Source organism: Cryptomeria japonica, chromosome 9 (assembly GCF_030272615.1).
Source record: "Cryptomeria japonica chromosome 9, Sugi_1.0, whole genome shotgun sequence".
NCBI lineage: Eukaryota > Viridiplantae > Streptophyta > Pinopsida > Cupressales > Cupressaceae > Cryptomeria > Cryptomeria japonica.
This window is the reverse complement of record NC_081413.1, coordinates 468,301,953-468,324,753: the sequence shown is the minus strand read 5'-3', so window position 1 is coordinate 468,324,753 and position 22,801 is coordinate 468,301,953. Positions and strand designations below refer to the sequence as shown.

The window sequence follows — 22,801 nt, the reverse complement described above, 5'->3', positions numbered from 1 at the left end:
AGCATTGGCACCTCCGATCGTGCGGCTGCTTGGTCTACCTGTGGCGGTCAGCCCGTGCTTTACCCTTCGCATCATGTGGTGGTGCGGTGTTCGGCGTCTTCTTCACTTTACCCCTTGCTGTGCGGTGATGGTGGTGTGCGGGGTTGTTTTGTTCTTCGTCGCGGTGGTGTTGTGCGGCGTCTTTGATGTTTGGCAGCGTTTTATTCTTCCGTGGGCTGCTTGGTGACCGCCTTCGGTGGCTCCCACCGCACGGTGGTGCACCGTCCACCGCACGGTGGTTCCACCGCACAGTGGTGCCACCGTCGGTGCTTCCACCGCACGGTGGTGCACCGTCCATCGCACGGTGGTTCCACCGTCGGTGATGCCACGGCACGGTGCTTCCACCGCACGGTGGTGCACCATCCACCGCACGGTGGTGTCACCTTGTCACCTTGGTCCCACCGTACGGTGGCCATTTTCCTCTTCTTTTTTTTTTTTACCGTACGGTTGCTGTCGTACGACTGTGCGATTTTTTTTTTCAATTTTTTTTTTAAAAAAAAAGTTGTCTAGAGAGTCTTCGGCTCGGGTCCCCTGTCTCTGGGATCGCCCTTCATCCTTCTCGGTTTTTCTCGCCCAAAAGTCTCCTACTTTTGTCCCATGCCTCTCGAGTTGCTTGCCCGGCCTCTTAGGTCCCCTTCCATCCTCTCGGGTCCCCCTTCGGGCTCTCGGGTGTCCGTCCGGCCTCTCGGGTCCCCTGCGCGCTTCGCGTGGTAGGGTTTCAATTTGGGCCCGTTGGTGGCAAGTCTATTTTCAATGGCCATCGGAAGACCTGGAACCACAAATTCTATAGGGACCACGACCTCCTTCCCGTACATAAGAAGAAGAAGGATAATAAAGATTTTGAAGACTGCGGTTTTCCATACAGGGTTCCAATCGTTGTCGATACTCTTCGGATTATTTATGCCGCTAGGGTTTGGGGCGTCTCCCTTCCAATATTCTCTCTTCCAATATTCTCTGTATTCCGGCAGGTACACCTCTGTTGGTTGCTCTGGTTCCTCTACTTCGAGCCTGTAGCTTTGGAACATTTCGTAATCCTCCATTTGCCAGTGGAAGAGCCCGTTAGTCGAGCATACCTCATCTTCAGAACATCCCTCCAATTCTAGCACCCCTTCACTGTTCGGCTCCATCGCGTTCTTGCCCTTGCTTTCATCGGGACCCCCTTCCCCTTTATTAAAATCCTCTGAGTCCGAGTCTGAAGAGGCGAGCTCTTCGCTGACATCTTGGGTGTGTAGGTCAATGGTATATTTCCGCCCTCCCTTCTCCATGGAAAGGGTATTTTTCTTCCAGTTGTGGTTTACCCTCGCGTTGATCAACCACGTTCTCCCCAGGATGGCGTCATAGCCTTTCTTCTTCGAGGGAATAACCACGAAATCTAACAAGAATGGTTGCGTACCAATCATCACTTGCTGGGCCATCAACAGGCCGAGTGGCTTAATGCTGTGTTGGTCCGCTCCCACCAGGTTGAATGTGGGTGGCCACAGGGTAGTACATTCACCCCAGATCCACCATCCACAATGGTGTCCTTCAGAATGGTCCCACGGATACCCATTTCTACCACAGCTGGGTGTCTACCACTGCTCAAGGCTAGTAACATCGGGTCAGTCGAAGGGCTGACAGAAACCTCCACCTGTGGTGTACTCTTCGAAGCAGTGGCGGGAACCCCTACCTGTGGTGCACTCAACGATGCGGTGCTTTGCACATTGGTGAGGATGGCAGTCCTCAATTGTGGCATAGAGTCTAGAAGGTCTTTTACCTTTATCGGCACCTCTATCTGCAAGATTTGCTCAATGATGTTATTTTCCGCTTCCGTACGGAATGATGTACTCGCCACCTCGTTGTCCCGTCGTTCGGTCGTCGTCTCATGTTCAATATTGGCCTTTGCCTCCCGTAATCGCTCCTTCTCCGTACGGGTGTCAGGATAAGTGGCTTTTTTCGTCTGGGCGCGGGTGATCGCCAGTACTTCTTTCTCACCAGTCTTCTCAGCCTTCTCAATGTTGAGGAGATTAACCCCTGCCTGCGGGCAATTTGCGTCCTCATGGTCACCTGGCCCACACCAACGGCAGAGGTGCTGAGGGGTGGCTTCCTTCGTGCAATCACGGGCGAAGTGCCCCCACTGATTACAGGCCCTACATTGGATAATTGGCCGGCCCTTGGCGTCATACTGGATACGGCTTCCGTTATTGCCTCTTCCTCGCCTGTTGTTTCGGTAGCCGCTAGACGAGGCGTTGTTGCTCGTAGGCTGGGACGTGCCGGCTGACGCAGATGGTTCTGTAAAGAGAACCTGTTGGTTACGGGTCCTCATATTGTACGGACACTCCTTGGTAAGGTGTTCGGCAATCTGGCAAATATCACAAAATGCTTTTTTCGGACAAGACCCCTTGGTGTGTCCGTCGGTACGGCAGTCTGTGCACCATAACTCCCCTTCGTCGCCCTTGCTTGTGCTTCCTTTGGTTGCCTTTATCTCTCTCATCATTCGCTCCATATCTTTCTGGAAAGCCCGTACCTTCCGATTAGAGTCGTCATCACTGCTATCACTTTTGTCAGAAGAGGAATCATCCTCCGACGAGGATTTATTTTTCTTCTTCTTGGACGTCTTCTGTTCACTTTCTAAATCCATTGCCCTGTTATAGGCGTCGGAATATGAAGAAGGAGGTACTATCTTCATTTTTCGTCTAAGGGATTTCTTTAGACCTTCCACGAACCACCGTTTTTTCAGTCCGTCTGCCGGCTGGTTCTCCATCTTTCCTAGCAGCTCTTTGAGCCGTCGGCTGTAGGTTCGAATAGTCTCGTCCTTTCTCTGTTTCGTGCCGTAGATTTCGGCTACGATCTCATTATCGTCTCTTAGGAGACGAAACTCTGCTTGAAATTCCTTCTTCAAGTCTGCCCATGTGCTAATTTTAGGCTTATCCGTATCCGAAAACCAGTCGATGGCTACGCCCCTCAGGGTTGCGGGAAACTGTGTTACCCACTCGTCCTCATCGGTAACACCATTCGCTCCCCAAATTGTTTCACAAGTGCGACAGTGGCGGACAGGGTCTTCTTTCCCATCCCCATGGAACTTTGGAAGTTTTTGTTTTTGTGCCATACCTTGCCTTTTTACTACTGGTGGCTGTTGTCCTACTCCGGATGGGTCAGATCCTATAAGGGGTGCTTGACCGCCGTGCCCCGGTGTCCCTCCGACACTCCTGGCATCCCCGGTGTCTTCTCCCTCTTCTGCCTCCTCCCTACTCCTTGGAGTTTTCCTAGCCTCTGGTGTGTGTGGCAAGTCCCTCAAATCCCTCAATTGAGTTTTGGTACACTCTATCCTACGGCGGGTTTCCGCAAGTAACTCCTCCCGACTCCGTGGGTGGCCGCTGGCCTCACCGTCCCCTTCGGAGCGTTCCTCCTCTCTTCGCTTATACCTCTGTCGCCTTTCCGCTTGCTGTTCAAGGATCAAGGCACGTTGGGCTACTGCACATTCATCTATATATTGTTGCTTATTTTTGTCTTTATTCAGTGTATTGGGCATTAATTCCCAGACCGCTTTCTATATACTTAATGACATAAAAAGTAGAACACTTTTATTCATTCATAATGTGGAAGACAAGTTTATGCCAACAATTTGACATAATTATCACAATAAGTGTTCTTTATTCCGTCCCGTATGGCTCACGGTTCAAATGCCCCTGACCTGGCGCCATCTCGTTCTGCTTCCCGTTCCTCGTACTGTTGCAAAATTTCTTGGCGTCGCTCCTCCCGGGCAATTTCCTCCACGCGAGCTTGTTGTGCCAACGATGCTTGTGCTAGCAATCGGGGGAGATGGTTCATCAACCGATTTACCTCCGGACTCACTTCCAACGCTGTCCACACGGCACTTAGTGGGACTTCCGCCTCCGCCGCCTCTCGTCGCACGTAGGTCTGAATGGCTACTTGGAGTAGAATTGAAAATTCTCTCGTCGCGGTGTCTTCTCCTACGTAGAGTTCCGTTTGGGCATCGTCGACCTCCGGGTTCACCTCACCAACGGGTAGGCCCATTGTGTCTGTGCGCCATCCGTGTATCCTGTTCCCGAATTCGTGTCGGCAACGGCGCCAAATGTTTACCTCACTGGGTAAACAGGAAGAATACAGAAACTGAACAGTAATGCACAATGCAAATACAAGAGAAGTACCAGAATAAGCTTGCCATTAATGTCAAAGGATGTTCATATTATAATCTGTCGTCAATATTACATGTCCTCCAACACCCGGAGATGGTACAATATATGACAGCCGAAGGGGTGCGACACAACCGTCGCGACTCCAACTACCTACCTGTCGGCTAACTAACTGACCGCCGTAACACATTATTACCGACGACAACATAAACATAACAACATAACATAATGATTATTCCCGACAACACACATTAATTTTAATTAATCTTTCCAAACTCAAAATATTACTCTTAATTTAGAAATGTATGTTCCTTGATATGAAGACTCATTTACTTAGCCTGTAGTTGAAACTTTAATATATTTTCCAAAATGCAATTAGTTTGTTAGGTCTTCAAGATGCTAAAGAGGTATTAGTTTACTATCAGGATATTTAGGTTAGGTGTGTTGTACTCCTTGCAAGCCATGCAATATTTTAACATTTATATTGTGTTGTAATTTTGGTTGCTTGTTAAATGGGTGCACCACCCTTAGAGAAATCCGTAAGATTTGTTGGATGATACAACTTGGCACTTGAAGTGTTGGGTATGGCATGCAAGATACTTTGTAAGAGCATGATGGAGGGAGTTATTTAATAAGTAAGATAATATACGACAGAAAGGAGTTACATGTAGGTTGGAATGATTCTTGGAACTTGATGAACACAATTTCAAGCTTGCAACTTGGGTATTGAGTCTATTGAGAAGTGGGCCTTGTTTAGGTTCTAGTTTGACAATGACTTATTCATATGGTTGAGGGAATTTCTTATTTATTCCATGCATTTCCTAAGATTTTTACAAAACAAGCATTGAGTTGACGTAACCATTAATAAGTTCCCATGATGGTAACAAAAAGTGTAGCTTAAATTTTGATGCTTCTAAAAGCCTTGGAAAGTTTTTTTTTAAGAATGAACAGGTAACACAATAATTTTGTTGGTCTTTCCAAATTCAAAATACTACTAATTTAGTAATTTATATTCCTTGATATGAAGAACCCATTTACTTAGCCTATAGTTTGAACTTAAAAATATTTTTTAAAATGCAAGTAGTTTGTTAGTTCTTTGAGAAGCTAAAGAAGTATTGATTTAGCATTAGGATATTTAGGCTAGATGTGTTGTACACCTTGCAAGCAATGTAATGTTTTAATATTTATATTGTATTGTAATTTTGCTTGCTTGTTAAATGAGGTGCCACCCTTGGAGTAATCCATGAGATTTATTGGATGACACAACTTGCCACTTGGAGTGTTGGGTGTGATATGGAAGATACTTCGTAAGAGCATGATCGAAGGAGTTATGAATAAGTAAGAGAATCTATGACAAGGAGTTACATGTAAGCCGGAATGATTCTTGGAAGTTGATGAATCAATAACTTCAACTCCGCACCCTGGGTATTGACAAGTGGACATTTCCATCTTGGAGTTCCTTGGTCTATAGATCAAGTGTGGGCATGGGGTAAAAAGGAGATTTTGTATTAGGAGATGTCGAATTGTTGTGACTCGTGAGAACTGCTTCAAAATCTAGGCATAGACATTAACGTGCAAAATACTCATTGTATTTGAAGTGGCACTGTTGTTTTGGCTTTTCTGTATCCCAATTGGATTTTCCTAGGACTGCCTTTTTGTGTTTATTTGTGTATGCATTTTTCTATTCAATGTTCTCATCTTCATTGAATAAGTTGTCAGTTGTAAAATATGCACCTTTCCAGTGATGAATGAATTTTATTCTGGTTGTGGGTTTCTGCATTTGATATCTTGTTTTTTAATATCGAATTCCCTGAAATCCCTACATTTGATAGCAGAGCTTTATGTTAAGTCTGATTTGTGAAAGAGGCAACACTCTTTCTGGGTGATAAATTTTGTTTCTAGTGGGAGTTGTGTAGATAAATTTGTAGGAATAAATTAAATGGCAAGGACATCTAGCATGATGGAATTTGAAAATTTTTAACAGAAAAATCTTGAGCCTTGGAAGCTTAAAATGGAAGATATGCTTTTTGATAGAGATCTTTGAATTGCAGTTGTCCGATAGAAACACTCTAGCATGTCCGCATAAGATTGGTCAAAAGTTGATGGGAAGACAAAAGGCTTGGTTTGACTAGGTCTTGTTGATTTTTATGGTTTTGAACATATCAGGTGCAAACACCACAAATAATATTTAAACAAAGTTAGGGACTTTCTATTAGATTATGTCTCTTTTTTTTTCTCCAAAAGAAGTTGCACTCTCTAAGGATGGGAGTTGTTGATTCAGTTACTGACATTTGAATTCACTTGCTATAGTTGTCAGGTAACCTGCATTTGCACATGCGAAAATGGATGAAGAGGCCAATGCATCACTCTGTTATATTCTTTGCTAGATTCTTGGGATATTCCTGTTATGGTGATCAGTTTTACCACTTCTAAGTTGAAGCTTGAAGAGGTGACTGTGGCCTTGTTATCTTAAGATATGAGGTGGAAAAATTCAGAATCCATTGAGGATGCTTTGTTTGTTAGAGGTAGGTCTAAGGAAAAAGGTAAGATTAGAAAATGGGGTAGGAGAGAATCAAAATTCAAAGGAAAATTTATTTCTCTTGGCAAATTGAAGTAAGTGTTGGAATTGTGAAAAATGTGGTCATAGAAAAAAGAATTCACAAAACATAGATCTGATAAACTGCAGTAACAACAAAGATAAGCAAATTGAGAACACAACACCAAGATTTTGACGTGGAAAACCTGGTTAAGGGAAAAACCACGGTGGGAACCTACCCACAGTAAGATGATGCTCTGCAGTAGTATGTGAAAATATTACAATGGGGAATGCACATGCATTTAGGCACACTGCCTAGAGCTCACTGCTCAAATATAATGGCCCGAAAGGCTACAACCCTCAGGGAAGTCTCATTGACTTACAATAAGATTCAGACTACAATCCAAAAGAAGTGAATTGAAAGAATAGCATCTCCAAGTGCCTTATTATAGTTCTAGTTAAGCACAGATGTCTTCTCTACAACACCAATCTCTCCACAATCTCAACACCGAAGGATAAATCTCTTGTTCGCACATAAACCTCTTTTTGATAATGTAGACATAACATCGACACCTAAATTACATGAACATATCACCTATATATACAATTCATCAACCTTGATAACAAGGTCGGCTAAACCCTCAACCCTCAATTACAAAATTACATCACACGATACAAAGATCAACCACCAGACCAATATAGTGATTTACATGACATAACATGGATCTAAATCAAATTCCCAAATGCTCAACTCCATCGGAAATCACGCCAAGATCAACCGCAACACGCTACACCACCAGGAAAACTGCATAGCACGAAAATCATCACCAGCTGATAGAAACCACCAAAAAATCGCACAACGATCAATGCGGATCATCAACACAAATAGGACACAACTAGGAAACACCAACAAGCACGTTAGAATTATCAGATACAGGTGTGCCAACTGTAAAAGTATTGTAATTTCCAATTTGATGAACAGGTTATATGCAGAATGGTGTATTTTAATTTTGATATTATGGCTATGACACTAATATTGCTATCTTTCTTTTACTGCAGGTTAGGAGAATGAACATGTATCGATTTCAATGTCATTTCCTTTGGTTTGAATGATGTATAAGTAGAAGGATGACCACGATCAAGTGGCACCTTGATCAGACATGTCTTTTAGACATGTCCGACCAAGATGTCACTTGGTTGTGACCCTTACTTATCTTTAACCAATCCATAACTAATCGGTGCTTCAAACATTAATGTATCGGTATAGTGATAACAGTGCTTATACTCGATAATGAATCGTTTAATGCTTATGAACATACTCGATGATGAATCGGTATTATGAATCGGTTAATGCTTATGAACACATCCGATCATGAATCGGTATTTGTTAATTGTTTCAGATAAAACATACCCGATAATGAATCGGTATCAAAGCATATAATATAAAGTAAACAGTAACAATTATGGTTAGCATTATATGCTATCGGGTTAATACCCCGATAGCATATTAATGCCGATTCATATATGAATCGACATTAGTATGCTATCGGGTTAGTAGCCTGATAGCCCTTTAAATTGATGCTTAACATAGTTAAGTAGATCGTCAATCTAATCCATCATTATCCAATATCAATAGCATAATTATGATCAATGTTATAGTCTGATAAACATAAAGCATGAATAAGTAAACTAATAACAGAGTGGAGAGTTAGGAGAGTCTTATCTTGCAGAAGCTACTAATGCATTAACACTCCCTCTTAGCTTTTGGAAGATAGATAAAGTAACTTGCGTCACATTTCTTTTCATAATGTCAGTCTCCAAGAATATATATCATCTATACATATGATATGAAGTATCATCAGGACATAGGATACAAATATAAGATTTTACTCTAAGTATGTATCACCCAATCATGTGATATAAAGAACTCATCATTTTATTATAACAAAATATCACCTAGACATGTGATATTAGTATTGCCTAAACACGCAATACTGAGGATAAACATATGAGAATGGTTAAATTCTCATCTTATCCATATTGTGATATGTGCACAAACATTTTATTCAAAAGTTTTATCACAACACATCATGGCACATCCATGACATACCAGAGATCCAACATGATAACTGGTTTGAGAATCATAAGATCGTCACCTTATGATGTCTGCATACAAGTGTTCATAATCTGAGAAATCATCACCTCTTAGATATGAACACAGGGGGTAAAACCCATAATGTCTCAACATGACAAAAGAAGTTTACATTTTCAACATCTTATTTACAAAGCAGATTACCTTTCTATCATACCTAAACCTTTTCTGAAGTGATCAACCTTCACTCTGGAAAGTGGTTTGGTCACAATACCTGCAGTCTGATCTCCCATACTAACATATTCTAATTTGATCACATTTTTGTCTACCATGTTTTGTACATAATGGTATGGGATCTCAATATGTTTGGATCTATCATGGAATACTGGATTCATTGAAAGTTTTATGCAACTTTGATTGTCGCAGTGGATGATTGTAGGTTTCATCGGATCACCAAACAATCCCACAAGCAACTTTCTAAGCCACATCGCTTCTCGGGCGGCCATGGAGGCTGCAATGTATTCGGCCTCGGTGGAACTTTGTGCTACAGAAGATTGCTTTCTGCTGATCCAGGATATCATGGCTGATCCTAAACTGAAGCAACACCCAGAGGTGCTTTTCCGATCAGTCACACTTCCAGCCCAATCTGAATCTCAGAATCGGTGTAGATTAAGATCAATTTTCTTATACTTGAGACTTCTAGGTGAGTTTTCATTTTCATTTTCAGTTTCATCTAGATTCTCCCTCTGAAACTCAGGGGTAGGATTTTCATCTAAGTTAGAGGTGGGTACATAGATTTCAGGTTCTATGAAGTTCTGAGCTCTTTTGAAAGCTAGATCCTCTTCAAATATTACATCCCTACTTAGTTCAATATTTCTTTGACCAGGTACATAGATTCTGTAGGCTTTGGAGGTTTCACTATATCCTACAAGTAATCCCCTTTTTCCAGAAGGCTCTAGTTTTAGTCTCTTTTCTTTAGGTATATGGATATAGACAGGGCATCCAAATATCCTAAGGTGGCTGATATCAGGCTTAATCTTAGTGAATACTTCTTCAGGAGTTTTGTCCTCAAGATGGGAGTGAGGGCACCTGTTCTGTATATATATAGCGGTGCTGGATGCTTCAGCCTAGAGATTTGTGTTAAGGTTTTGATCTAGAATCATGGCCTTGGCAGCTTCAACTATGGTCCTATTTTTCCTTTCCGCTACCCCATTTTGTTGAGGGTTATAAGGTATAGTAAACTCCCTCTTAATCCCATTATCTCTACAAAATTCTTTAAATGAATCTGATGTGTATTCTCCCCCATTGTCGGTTCTTAGGGTTTTAACTTTGTTTCTTGAGTGGTTTTCAATTAGTGATTTAAATTCTTTAAATCTAGAGAGGATCTCTTTTGATTCTTTACTTTTCAGAAAGTAGATCCAAGTTTTCCTAGAGTAGTCATCAACAAATATTACATAATACAAGAATCCCCCTAGAGAGGATACGGACCTAGGTCCGCATACATCAGAATGAACTAATTCTAGAATTTTGCTAGTTTTCCTAGTACTATTTTGAAATGCACCTTTAGTATTCTTACCTAGGGCACATCCTTTGCATGCCCCTGAATGATCTTGCTTTAACTTGGGTAGACCTGTGACAAGGTTTCCCATCGAAGATAAAGCTCTAAAACTCAGATGACCTAATCTTCTATGCCAAACTTCATTTGCATTAGTGGCTTCATGGATTAGGGCTAGATTAGGTTCTGTGCACAGTTCATACAGATAGCCCCGTCTTTGTCCAATGGTCTTTGCCTTCTTGATGGAGTTCTTTGGCCAAGCCAATACTTTGTTGTCCATGAATGTCACTCTGTATCCGTTATCTTCTAGTGCCGATATAGAGACTAGATTTCTTTTGATGCCAGGGACATATAGTGCTCCTTCAAGCTGCAGGGTTATGCCTGTCTTCAATTTGATGGTGCAGGTTCCTACTCCTCTGACTGGATGTGTGGAGTCATCTCCAATGGTTACATCCTCATCACTATCCTCTGTCATGGAATCAAGTACTTCTCTAAACCCAGTGATGTGCTTGGATGAACCACTGTCAATCACCCATGAGTTGATTTTGTTAGAAGTTTGACTTGTGAGTGCTGAGTAGAATACGTATTTCTCGGAGTCATCTTCCCCTTTAGTCTTTCCTGCTTTAACAAATGTAGCATGTTTCTTTGTTCTTTCTGGGCATTTTGCAACGAAGTGTCCGAACTGATCACATCTGTAACATTGAATGTGAGATAAGTCATTCTTTGAAGTATTCTTGCCTTGACGACCTTTTCTCTTTCTAAACTGCCTTTTCTTGTTATGCTTGGTGGTGTTGGTGTTTAGAACTTGTAGGTCTTCATCTATATTCTTGTGTTTCATTCCCATCTTGTTCAATCTTGATTCTTCTTGGAGACAGTCATCCCTTAATCTTTCAAACTTGGGATATTTGGACCTTGCACTGATGCCTTGGACGAATGTACTCCATCCACTAGGCAACCCATCTAAAGCAATGAGTGTTAACTCTTTGCTTTGGATCTCATAGTCCAGAGTTGCAAGTTCATCTTTTAGAACTGATATCTGCATAAAGTAGGCGTTGATTGTCTCCCCTTTGTTCATGGTGATGTGATTTATTTCTCGTTTTAATGCTAGAGTTCGACTTGCATTCGATATCTCAAATGTGCTTTCAAGAGCTTTGAACATTTTATAGGCTGTTTGATGTTTTCTTATGATGGGCATTATGTTGTTTCTTACCCCATCAACTATTATTTTTATTGCCTTTTCATTTCCCTCAATCCATGCTGATTTATCAGGTTCATTTTCGGGTTGAACATTTTTGGTTTGAACAAACGAATCCACTTTGTTCTCCTTTAAGATCATTTGAATTCTGAATTTTCAGGCTGAAAAATCATCGCCACCTCCGAGTCTGTCTTCAAATCTGATAGCACTGGCCATTTGAAGAAATGTGATGTAGTATATAAACTTGTTCTTAAATTTGTTTCACGAAATTAAATAGCCTCAAGTTCGGTCAACTTGGCTCTGATACCATGTAAAAGTATTGTAATTTCCAATTTGATGAATAGATTATATGCAGAATGGTGTATTTTAATTTTGATATTATGGCTATGACACTAATATTGCTATCTTTCTTTTACTGCAGGTTAGGAGAATGAACATGTATCGATTTCAATGTCATTTCCTTTGGTTTGAATGATGTATAAGTAGAAGGATGACCACGATCAAGTGGCACCTTGATCGGACATGTCTTTTAGACATGTCCGACCAAGATGTCACTTGGTCGTGACCCTTCCTTATCTTTAACCGATCCATAACTAATCAGTGCTTCAAACATTAATGTATCGGTATAGTGATAACAGTGCTTATACCTGATAATGAATCGTTTAATGCTTATGAACATACCCGATGATGAATCGATATTATGAATCAGTTAATGCTTATGAACATACCCGATGGTGAATCGGTATCATGAATCGGTTAATGCTTATGAACACATCCGATCATGAATCGGTATTTGTTAATTGTTTCAGATAAAACATACCCGATAATGAATCGGTATCAAAGCATATAATATAAAGTAAACAGTAACAATTACGGTTAGCATTATATGCTATCGGGTTAATACCCCAATAGCATACTAATGCCAATTCATATATGAATCGACATTAGTATGCTATCGGGTTAGTAGCCCGATAGCCCTTTAAATTGACGCTTAACATAGTTAAGTAGATCGTCAATCTAATCCATCATTATCCAATATCAATAGCATAATTATGATCAATGTTATAGTTTGATAAACATAAAGCATGAATAAGTAAACTAATAACAGAGTGGAGAGTTAGGAGAGTCTTATCTTGCAGAAGCTACTAATGCATTAACACCAACACCACTTATCAAATCTTAATTTGTCAACGTTTGAAAGCTCAAGAATACAACCAATCAGCAACTGTCACGAAGAAAGATAACTTGCGGAGCACCAAATCACGATCCATCTGAAATGAAGATACACAAGACCATCCCAAGTAATATCCCAAAAACTCAACACAAGATCTGATCACACCAGAATATACTGGAGAAATACTGAACGCTGCAAAACAGTGATCAGCAAAACAACACTACAAACTGTATCATAAGATCTTCCCAATCTGCAATCACCGGAGGAATACACAGGAATATATTGACAAAAATGACAACAACATATCCTAGCAGCAACAATGACCAACAATATCCAACAAGCTTCTTTGTTATCATTCAGTTTGTTTTATGGAGCACTTTGGATATATTGCTCATATAATGAATTATATGTTTTTGTTTGAGCAAAAATTTAATATTTTAATTAAAAATTAAAATTCATATAAAAACATAAAAAATCATATATATGTATTAAAAATGAAGTATATACATCATAAATTTTACATTATTTATAATTTATAATTTATTATATAACTATAAATATGTATTCGTAGTCTGTAATAGTTTAAAACTTAAAACTACTTAAAAATATTAATTATAAACAATAGGGGTTTGCTCCTTCCTCGTCAAAGTGCCATCTATAATAGTGCATAATACTTATAATTTTAAAATTAGTGTAGAATATTAATTATATACTTGCTTGCATCAGAATCCATGGGGCAGAGCATGCAAAGAGCTTGGGTCATATCGAAGTTGCAATTTAGAGTAGATTCGTTAGTTGCTTCGACACTATCTCAAATGCTCCCCCGCGATTTAGGATGATTGAGGCCCTTTCAAATTTGGTTGATGATTGCCATGGACCCTCTTGCTCCTTTGTTTAGGGTTTTCTAGACTTTGGAAAGAAATCTAAGGGACAAATTAACAAACAGTTTCCACGTCGATTCCACACTGACTTTGATTTCGTCTTGAAGTCAACCCTATTTTTGATCGATTCTATAATTTCACGATTTTTTATAGGGTTTCATAGTTTTTTGCAACAAATTTTTCATGTTTTTTGCCATTTTTGAACCTAGTTGCTACCATGTATGTTTTTTTCAAGTTGTTGCCTAGAGACACCTTTGAAGGCAAGGTGAAGGATAGTTGTTTCCCGAGCGATGCCTCATGGTTTTTTCCAAGCAAGTCATTGAGTTATCGCCTAGGTGATACTTTGGAGGGCAAGGACTTAGCTTATTGTGGACAAGTGAGATAAGTAGATTTAGATTCCTCTTGGAAAATATGCAAAAGTTATGCCTTTTGAAAGTTGCATATGGAAAACACTTGGATGAGTTGTTGCCTTGGAAAAAAATTATAATTCTCTAGGGTTGTAGAGACCCTAAGTGTCATCTAGATGACACCTTGATTTTGTGGGGTAGGGGAGACTCCAACCTTTCACCTAGGTGGTACAACAAGATGTTGGACAAGTGAAATCTCAAGGCATTTTCCAAGGCATACCTTGTATAAGACAAATTCAAAGCATTGCATTCATGATACCTTAGAGACAAAGATACCTTCTTCGAGGAAAATATTGGGAATCCAAATCTAGGGTGTCAATATAATCATAGTTGGCATTATCTTCTATTGATGATGAACCTTGAATTGTGGAGGCGATAGTTGAGTCAAAGTAGCTTTAAGTCTTGGAAGAAAACCATGGATGAGGAGATGGGAGCATTGGAGAAGAATTGGAATAGGGACTTGTTTCAGTTGCCTAAAAGAAGGAAACTTGTAGGATGCAAATGGTATTTCATGAAGTTCAATTTTAAAGTAAAATTGAAAAATACAAGACACGATTGGTGGCTAACGGTTATTCTCAAGCTGAAGGAATTGATTTTTGTGAGTTTTTCTCTCTTATTCTAAAGCTTAGATTCCTTAGATTGTTTTTATTTGTTACTTCTGCATATGACTTGGTGGTTGAGTAGATGGATGCAAAGACTATTTTTTCATGGAGATTTGGAGGAGGAAATTGTAATGTCCCCATTTTTCTAGTGATATCTCAAGAATCTAGATTTGCCTATTAGCCGTTTGCAAACTCAGTTGCTGATTGCTCCTTTAATGAGAATGAAGTTGTGATTGATGATACTTTTAGTAGGCTAGCTACTCAAGAGGTGCCTTTGATGATAGTGGAAGGAATCCATCACTCACTTGTGGATTGGTCATCGACTCCACTTCACATGACAGCAATATCCTTGCTGATTGGTGATTACCTCTTCCTTGGTTTTGGAGGGATTATTGACTGTCCTGGTAAGGACTGTTTGGCACTTGTTGATTTGGCAGGGTGTACACCAATTTTTCAGCAGTATGGTAGTGTTCAGTGGTGTATTTTGGAGATAGAGAGAGAGTCAGGGGTGTATTACATGGATTGGTATTGGTTTGGCAGTATGTTTGATAACTTATGTGATGTCATATTCTCCTACTTCAGCATCTTCAGCGGGTTCTTTATCTTTGTATGGGATCCCGGTATTGTTGTGATTGGAAATTTTTATCAGAGTGGAGTAGTGGGATGCTTGATGTTGCTTGAGGGCAAGCAATCCCGGGAAGGGAGGACTGTAATGTCCCCATTTTTCTAGTGATATCTCAAGAATCTAGATTTGCTTGTTAGTCATCTCTGTAGACAAATGATGGGGTTAGGAGATGTTGGATTCACCAGGAGGAGCTATACTTAGTCAATTATTGGAGCATGGTGAAGAATTATTTAATAAGTTTATATTATAAGCTAATAAAAGCTTATAAAAGATTATAAGTTACTTTTTCTATAAATAGAAAATATTAATAAAAGTAACTTATTTAAGTCACAACTTAATTTCACCCCTTGGTTTGATTCCCTAGGCAAATAATATAACTTAAAAGGTGGTAACTTTTATCCAGTGTTTCATGGATGTTGGGGATGGGGAGACGGGGGGATGCAAGGACGGGCTTCGGGGACGGGGGGACAAAGGGAAAAAGTTTCGGGGACGGGTTTTGGGGACGGGGGGACTTGGGCCTGGGAGGGGGAAACGTGTTTCCGTGGAACACTGCTTTTATCATGACGAATTCACCCTCCTAGCTAGGCACCAAGTATGAGAGAGATTCCAATGGAATCTTTAGGAGATGCCTTTGTGATACGTTTAGGTTAAAGGTGAATAAAGGAGGTAGTCGTGGGTTTTTGGAGACACTTTTTGATTCATTTTTTTTGGGCATTTCTTGATTTTGGAAGCTTGCAGCAGCATGTACCAGCCTATGCAGCCATTGGAGGACAAAACCCTTCCAGTATTTGCTTGTGTGGACGGAAACCCACACCACTAGCATCCCCACGGTAGCACTATTTGACCAGCATTTGAGGATTGGGGTCAGATTACAGTAGGAAGTCACCATTTGCAGCATTGTCAGGTCTGATCCATCTGATCTGAGCAGTTTTCATACATTTTTCAGCAGATTGTGACATTCAAAGGGCAAAATTACATCACCCAGGGCCAGCCGTACCATCCCTTCTTGCCTGGGATTCATTAAAAATAAATTGAAGGGTTTTACTTGGAAATTTTTGTACAAATCTCATTGTCAGCAGTAGGAATAAGGATTGATATCATTCTTTTAGGCTTATGATGTCATAGGAGAGAGATATGAGCAGATCAATGTGGAAAATTGTACTTTTTCAGTGAATTCTCCTGGGGGTTTTAAGGAAACAGCAACAATCTAGTCTATTTATGTAAGATTTGTTTTCGGTAATTAGTTACTAGAGGAAATAAACTCATGGGAGCAGTTAGGGCTCATTGATAGCTCCTGTAGCAGCACCTAGAATCATTTATGCTAATAAAGCTGCCCTCCAGGCAAGGTGTTGGACCTCTGGTAGGCCATATTTGGCATTATTGTGTTGTAATTCATTAATATCTTGCAATAAATATTTGCTATCAATAAAATCAGAAATCTGATAATTGATTTCAATCAGTTTTTACTTTGTATTGCACTGTTATTTCTTTTATGCATTGTCAAAACCCCCAAAACTTACAAAAATCCAAAAACACATTCACTGGTCAAAGTACCAAAATTGGAAACATTTAATAGTTTGGATCAGAATTATAATCAGGGATCTTTCAGAAATCTATGTCATAGCTTGAGCAGTATGTTGAGATGGGCAAGCAAAATTTGGTTTGTGGATTAAAGAAGTTTGATATGTATGTTTTGAAGTTGGGATTTGTTAGAGCTAGATTTGATAATTCTGTCTACTTCAAAAAGGTTGGTGATCATTTTATTGTTATGTTGAGTAGATGGATGCAAAGACTATTTTTTCATGGAGATTTGGAGGAAATCTATGCCATAGCTTGAGTTGTATGGGCAAGCGAATTTGGTTTGTGGATTAAAGAATTTTGATATGTATGTTTTGAAGTTGGGATTTGTTAGAGCTAGATTTGATAATTCTGTTTACTTTAAAAAGGTTGGTGATAATTTTTTTGTTATTATTTTATATGTCGACAATGCGGAGATGATGAAAGTATTTTAAGCTTCAATCCACATCATACTTTGACATGAAAGATCTAGGGGCTGCTAAATTAATTCTTGGAAAAGATATTAGAAGAGATAAAGCTAACAAAAGCTTTTGGTTGAATTAAAAAGGAATGTTAACTCTATGTTGCAATGTATTAAAATGCAAGATTGTAACCCAGTGTGTGTTACTATTCCTGTGGGAATAAGGTTAATTGTGGAGCTGTGTCCTAACATTGTGGATGAGAAAGGGCATAGTACAAATCGATTAATTAGTTAGAGTACTATTGTTTGGCCAAGAACTTTTTTTTCACACATGGACAACACACAGTGATGTGCAATACCATTTTGTTCATGTCGTGGAGGAGGATCAAAGGGTAACGATCAAGAAGGCAGATGCATTGGAGAACGTTGTACACTTGTTGACCAAGCATGTGAGCACTATGAAGTATGCATGATGCAAATTGGTTGTGGTTCCTACCCCTAGCTTTTAGATTCTTTTGTTTATTTGTTGGTTCCCTATGCTATTTCGATGCATACAACATGTGGGGGAACGTTATTTTATTTAGGTTAGGTGTGTTGTACAGTTTGCAAGCTATATAATATTTTAATATTTATATTTGTTGTAATGTTGGCTACTCATTAACTAGGGTGCCACCCTTGGAGGAATCCATGAATTTCATTGGATGATACAACTGGCCACTTGGGTAGGGTATGATATGGAAGTTATTTTGCAAGAGCATGTTGGAGCTAGTTACAAATAAGTATGTAAGAGAATCTATGACAAAAAGGAGTGACATGTAGTTGGAATGATTTTTGGAAGTTGAGTCAAACTTGAACCCCACCTTGGGTGTTGACTAGTGGACATTTCCATTGTGGAGTTCCTTGGTATATATATTGAGCGTTGGTGTTGGGAGAAAAGGATATTTTTTGTATGGAGGTGCAAAACTTTTTATTGTATTTGTAATCTATGGTTTGAGCTTGTTATATAGTGAGTGGCACTGCTTTTTTTGGCTGGGTTTTCACCCAAAAGTTTTTTCCTTCGATAATATTTTGTGTTTATTTGCCTTTGCATTTAATTTGTAAAATCTTCATTTTTCCATTGGTTATGAAGTTGATACTGGATATGGCTTTCTGTATTTGATATCTTGTCTTTTAGTATCAAATGCCCTAAAATCCCTACAATTATTTCAATGTTTACATTATATATTTCGTGGATATAGAGACTCTGGCTTTGTTCATCATGTTCATTATCCTTTTGCTGATTAACTAACATTTCTTTCATTTAAAACCGTCCTGCAGGTTGGTGGAAGCAAAGGATGTTGTATATGAATGTGGTCCTAATTGTGGTTGTGGGCCTAATTGTATCAACAGGGCTTCTCAACATGGGTTTAAATATCGTCTTGAGGTTGTACCTTTGACTGAAAGCATTAAATTTTTGCACATACCAGAATTGTAAATCTCAAGCTGAGATGGAGATCGTAGTTGTCTGTGTCTATGATCTTTAGATTTAAGAGATAAAATATAAAATATAAAATTTAGGATATGCTTACTTCTTAAAAAAAGGACATCCACCCTATAGGCACACACATTTGGGCCATGTTATGACAAAGAACCCCATATTGATCTAAATAGATTTTCCTGCAAATTATGGATTTTGAATGGCCCATTTTGATTATGCTTATAAAGATTTTCCATGCAAATCCTGGATTTTTAACCAATTTACTTATCAGTCTTTAAATAGCAATACCTTATTTACCTGTTTTACAATTTTATTATTAATCCAAAGCATAGAAGTAGATATCTTTTGTTTGCTTTTAAGTTATCATGTCTTCACCGTGTCATGTTGTCTAAGGATTTTGGAGTCAAATGCAGTTTACTCCAAAAACCTTAGTTAATATGTGGCTAATTGTAATATCTGCTGCAGGTTTTCCGTACCCCAAACAAAGGTTGGGCTGTGAGGTCTTGGGATTCAATTCCTTCTGGAGCTTTGGTCTGTGAATACACAGGCATTCTTATGAGAACAGATGAACTAGATAAATTTTCAACGGATAACAGTTTCATCTTTGAAATAGACTGCCTACAGACAATGAAGGGGATTGATGGACGGCAGGTAATTTTGTTAGTGTTGAATTTCTTTATCCAGTTGGTACTTTGTCTCTAATTTAAAGATTGTTAACATATTTTCTGGAATTGCAATTCTTATGAAACTTAAATTTGAGATTAATGAATAGATGTCTGAAAAATTTCTTCTCGAAGGCAACTTATTTTTTCCTTGTAAAACAGCTATTGACTGTATGGAGTAGTCTGTTGACAAAGAGTGTCCACATACACAAACTGGTTTTTCCCTAGATATGTAGATGCTGATGGTTGGAGAAATTGGCAAACCCTATTAGTTTCTTTCAACCACTGGCTATTGCCTTAGCTCTTACCTTCTTATGGTGGGAGCATAGTTATAGCATCTTGGAACTTGAGGCATCCAGCTTTTCTAGCCTCTTCCACTGGTTTACTTTAGGACTAGTACAATGAACTGTATTTGAAACAACAAAATATATGGGATTCTCATTCTTGTTCCGACAGTTCTCAACATGAACATTGAGGACGAGAAAGTAATTGGCAGAAGGGAGCTTGCTTTGGCAAACTAACATTCCTTCAATCCTTTTACCTTTGTCCTTACTGCAATTCTTGGTTTTTTTCCTAAAATATAGGATCAGCCATTTCGTAACAGCGGAATAATTGTGAAATTAATGTTTGGAGGAGCTATTTTAATTCCAAGTCTTAAATGGGATGATTAGGCTGGGAAACCTAGCTTATCTGTCCAATTAAAACTGTGTTTTAAATAAGACACACAGATGGGCCATTGACCCTATCATAGGCTGACCCACAGGTCAATGTATTTCTTTGCATAACTTTAGAAATAAGATTCATGGATTGGCTATTGCCCCTAGCATTGGCTGACAGACATGTCAATATATTTCTTTGCAGAAATTTAGAGATTGAAATCAGTATTCTTTATGCACAAGGATTTGAATTTATCACGTGAGGCTACATTACTCATTCTTTGTGACTTTTTCAAATTTGAGTTTCTTTGTAACTTGTTCAAATCTGAGTTTTGACTTGAGCAGCAGCATATTATCTTGACCTTGGGGTTAGAACTTCTAGTTTGGATTTTTGGTTTAATATGTGTGCTTGAATTCCAATCATAATGGAACATGAAAGAAAATTAGCACAGATCATTCCTATACCATGTTGCATACATTAACTTGGTGCTTAAGTGGTAGTCATGCTATGATGTTGGTAGCCATTGACAACCTCCTTTGACGTTTCATTTATGATGAAAGTATTTGGAAAGTTTTTAAAAAGTAATGAAGTTTGAATTGCAATCTCTGGGATGTTTTGCGTTTCTAAAATTTGAAAGCATGAAAAAGCACTTCACACATTTTGTTCTGTATCTCACTATTTGGCAGAGGCGCCTAGGAGAGCTATCAAAGCACAAAGACATTCAAATGGACAAGCTTGATGATAAGAAAGATGGACAACCTGAATTTGGTATTGATGCAGGAACATGTGGAGGAGTTGCCAGGTTCATCAATCATAGTTGTGACCCAAATCTTTTTGTGCAATGTGTATTGAGCTCCCACCATGATGTCAGGCTTGCACGGGTTATGCTAGTTGCATCAGATAATATTCCTCCACTTCAGGTATAAAATATTAAAATGTAATTCATGTGACCTGTATTAGTACTTTGCAGTTTTTTTTTCGAGTTGCAGTTGCTTGTTATAATGGAAAGGTGAGATCATAGTTACCAGGAAATGGGGACTGTTTCTTGTACTTGAGACGGGGACCGGTACTAGTACAGGAGACAGGGATAGACTGGCACACCATTTTCAAAAATAGTTGGAGATGGGTACCTGGGGATAGTGCACATGTACAAACACATAATTTAATTTTAGATAAAATTTAAAAATAATAATACAATTTGTATGCAAATCTAGAGATTGTTAAATATTAGAAGATTGTAAAATATTAAAATACTTAAAAAATTAATATTTTGAGGTATTGAAATAAATGCCAACAGAAGCAAATATAAATTATATTGATATTTGATAATCATCATCATGATATAAAATATTAAAGACATGGTATAGGGGTCCCTTGAAGATGACTATATTTCCAATCTATTGATAAAATTCAATTGATGTACACACCTAACCCTTGTTTCTCTTTGTACAATTACCTTTTTGAGATTTGATAAGAAAGTTTTATGCTAGAAATAGCTTATTAATTTTAATTAAAAAAATATAAATTTACAAGTCGTAGTGTATTTCTTTACTTCTTTCAACTTTTGTCAGCCACATGTCAACATTTTAGGAAACCCAAGTGTAGTATATAATTTATATTTGAGAAACCTCCAGAGGAAGTTTCTCAATTTCCAAGGGATGCTTCTAAGAGACATAAAGATGCAAAGAAACTTCATCTAAAGGCTCCTAGTGTCTAGAGACATCCCCATATGGGTTTCTAAGATGAGGATGCACTTTAAATATGGGATATGAGTACCAAAGGCCACGGTGTAAGCCTCCTAATATGGGTGAGATTTATCTGTCAAACCTCCAAAATCTTTTTTAATACTAAAAAACAATTTGCACTGAGGTTTGTTGAATTTTGTTGCATGTTGATCGATAATTGGTTTCATGTTTCATCTTAGCAAGTTGAAGATTGAGGCTTATAAAATTGTTTTCTTAAAAAATGCAGGAGCTTACCTATGACTACGGTTATGTGCTGGATAGTGTAGTTGATGGAGAAGGTAGAATCAAGCAAATGCCATGCTATTGTGGTGCCATAGATTGTAGAAAACGTTTGTATTAATGTACGTCATAATTTCTTCAAACATTTGAAATTACATATTTGAGTTTGCAATGGATTCATAATTGTGCTAATGCAGCTGGTAGTTGAAACCAACTGAGAGCACTTGAGTTGTCTTCATGATTTGTGAAATGACTTCTGTTTTCCTGTAATCACCAATTTGCTTAGGTTAGGAGAACAGCACTGATGGAAATAACTCTGGGAATGTTAGCTGTTTTTTGAGAAGCCATTTACCATTTGTTTGGTGATTTTGTCCTTCCAATTTTTTAATCTATGATATTGATATGGCAAAGGAATACATTCCTCTTATATGCAACTTTTTGCTTCGGCACGTCTACTAGTTCTTAAGGGGTTCCCTTGTATCTATTTTGGATAAATGCACTTTTCAATGTTATCATAAACCATATCCCTTAGCATCATTAGTTACTTGGCGAGTCACTGCCAAGTCTCGCTTGGAATTGGAGAGTCTCAGAGGAGAATTTGATAACTGTATAAACTCTTCTTTTTGTCAATTGATTATTGGGTGGTCAGAGTGATTTATCAGCAATTGATTAAAATTGTTAAAATTATGAAAAATGTCATGTGCCATAAAGGTCAGTGTGACTGCAAAGGCTTTAATTCGGGTTGGTGCCAGGGTTCTCCCTCAAGCCTGCCATGTATTGTAACAAGGATCAGTCCAAGGTTGCTGCCCTTCAACTCTGCTAGG

General features: G+C 38.8%; 1 protein-coding gene across 1 annotated transcript in view; it reads left to right on the top strand.

The window, feature by feature from the left end:
• LOC131075930 (histone-lysine N-methyltransferase, H3 lysine-9 specific SUVH4) overlaps positions 1-22,422 on the top strand; it is a 122,946-nt gene extending 100,524 nt beyond the window's left edge. The window contains exons 12-15 of the mRNA XM_058012893.2: positions 18,535-18,640; positions 19,160-19,345; positions 20,700-20,933; positions 21,985-22,422. Of these exons, the coding sequence (XP_057868876.2) occupies positions 18,535-18,640; positions 19,160-19,345; positions 20,700-20,933; positions 21,985-22,098 (640 nt within the window). The 3' untranslated portion in view covers positions 22,099-22,422. The remainder of the gene's footprint in view (positions 1-18,534; positions 18,641-19,159; positions 19,346-20,699; positions 20,934-21,984) is intronic.
• The last annotated feature ends 379 nt before the right edge of the window (positions 22,423-22,801 follow it).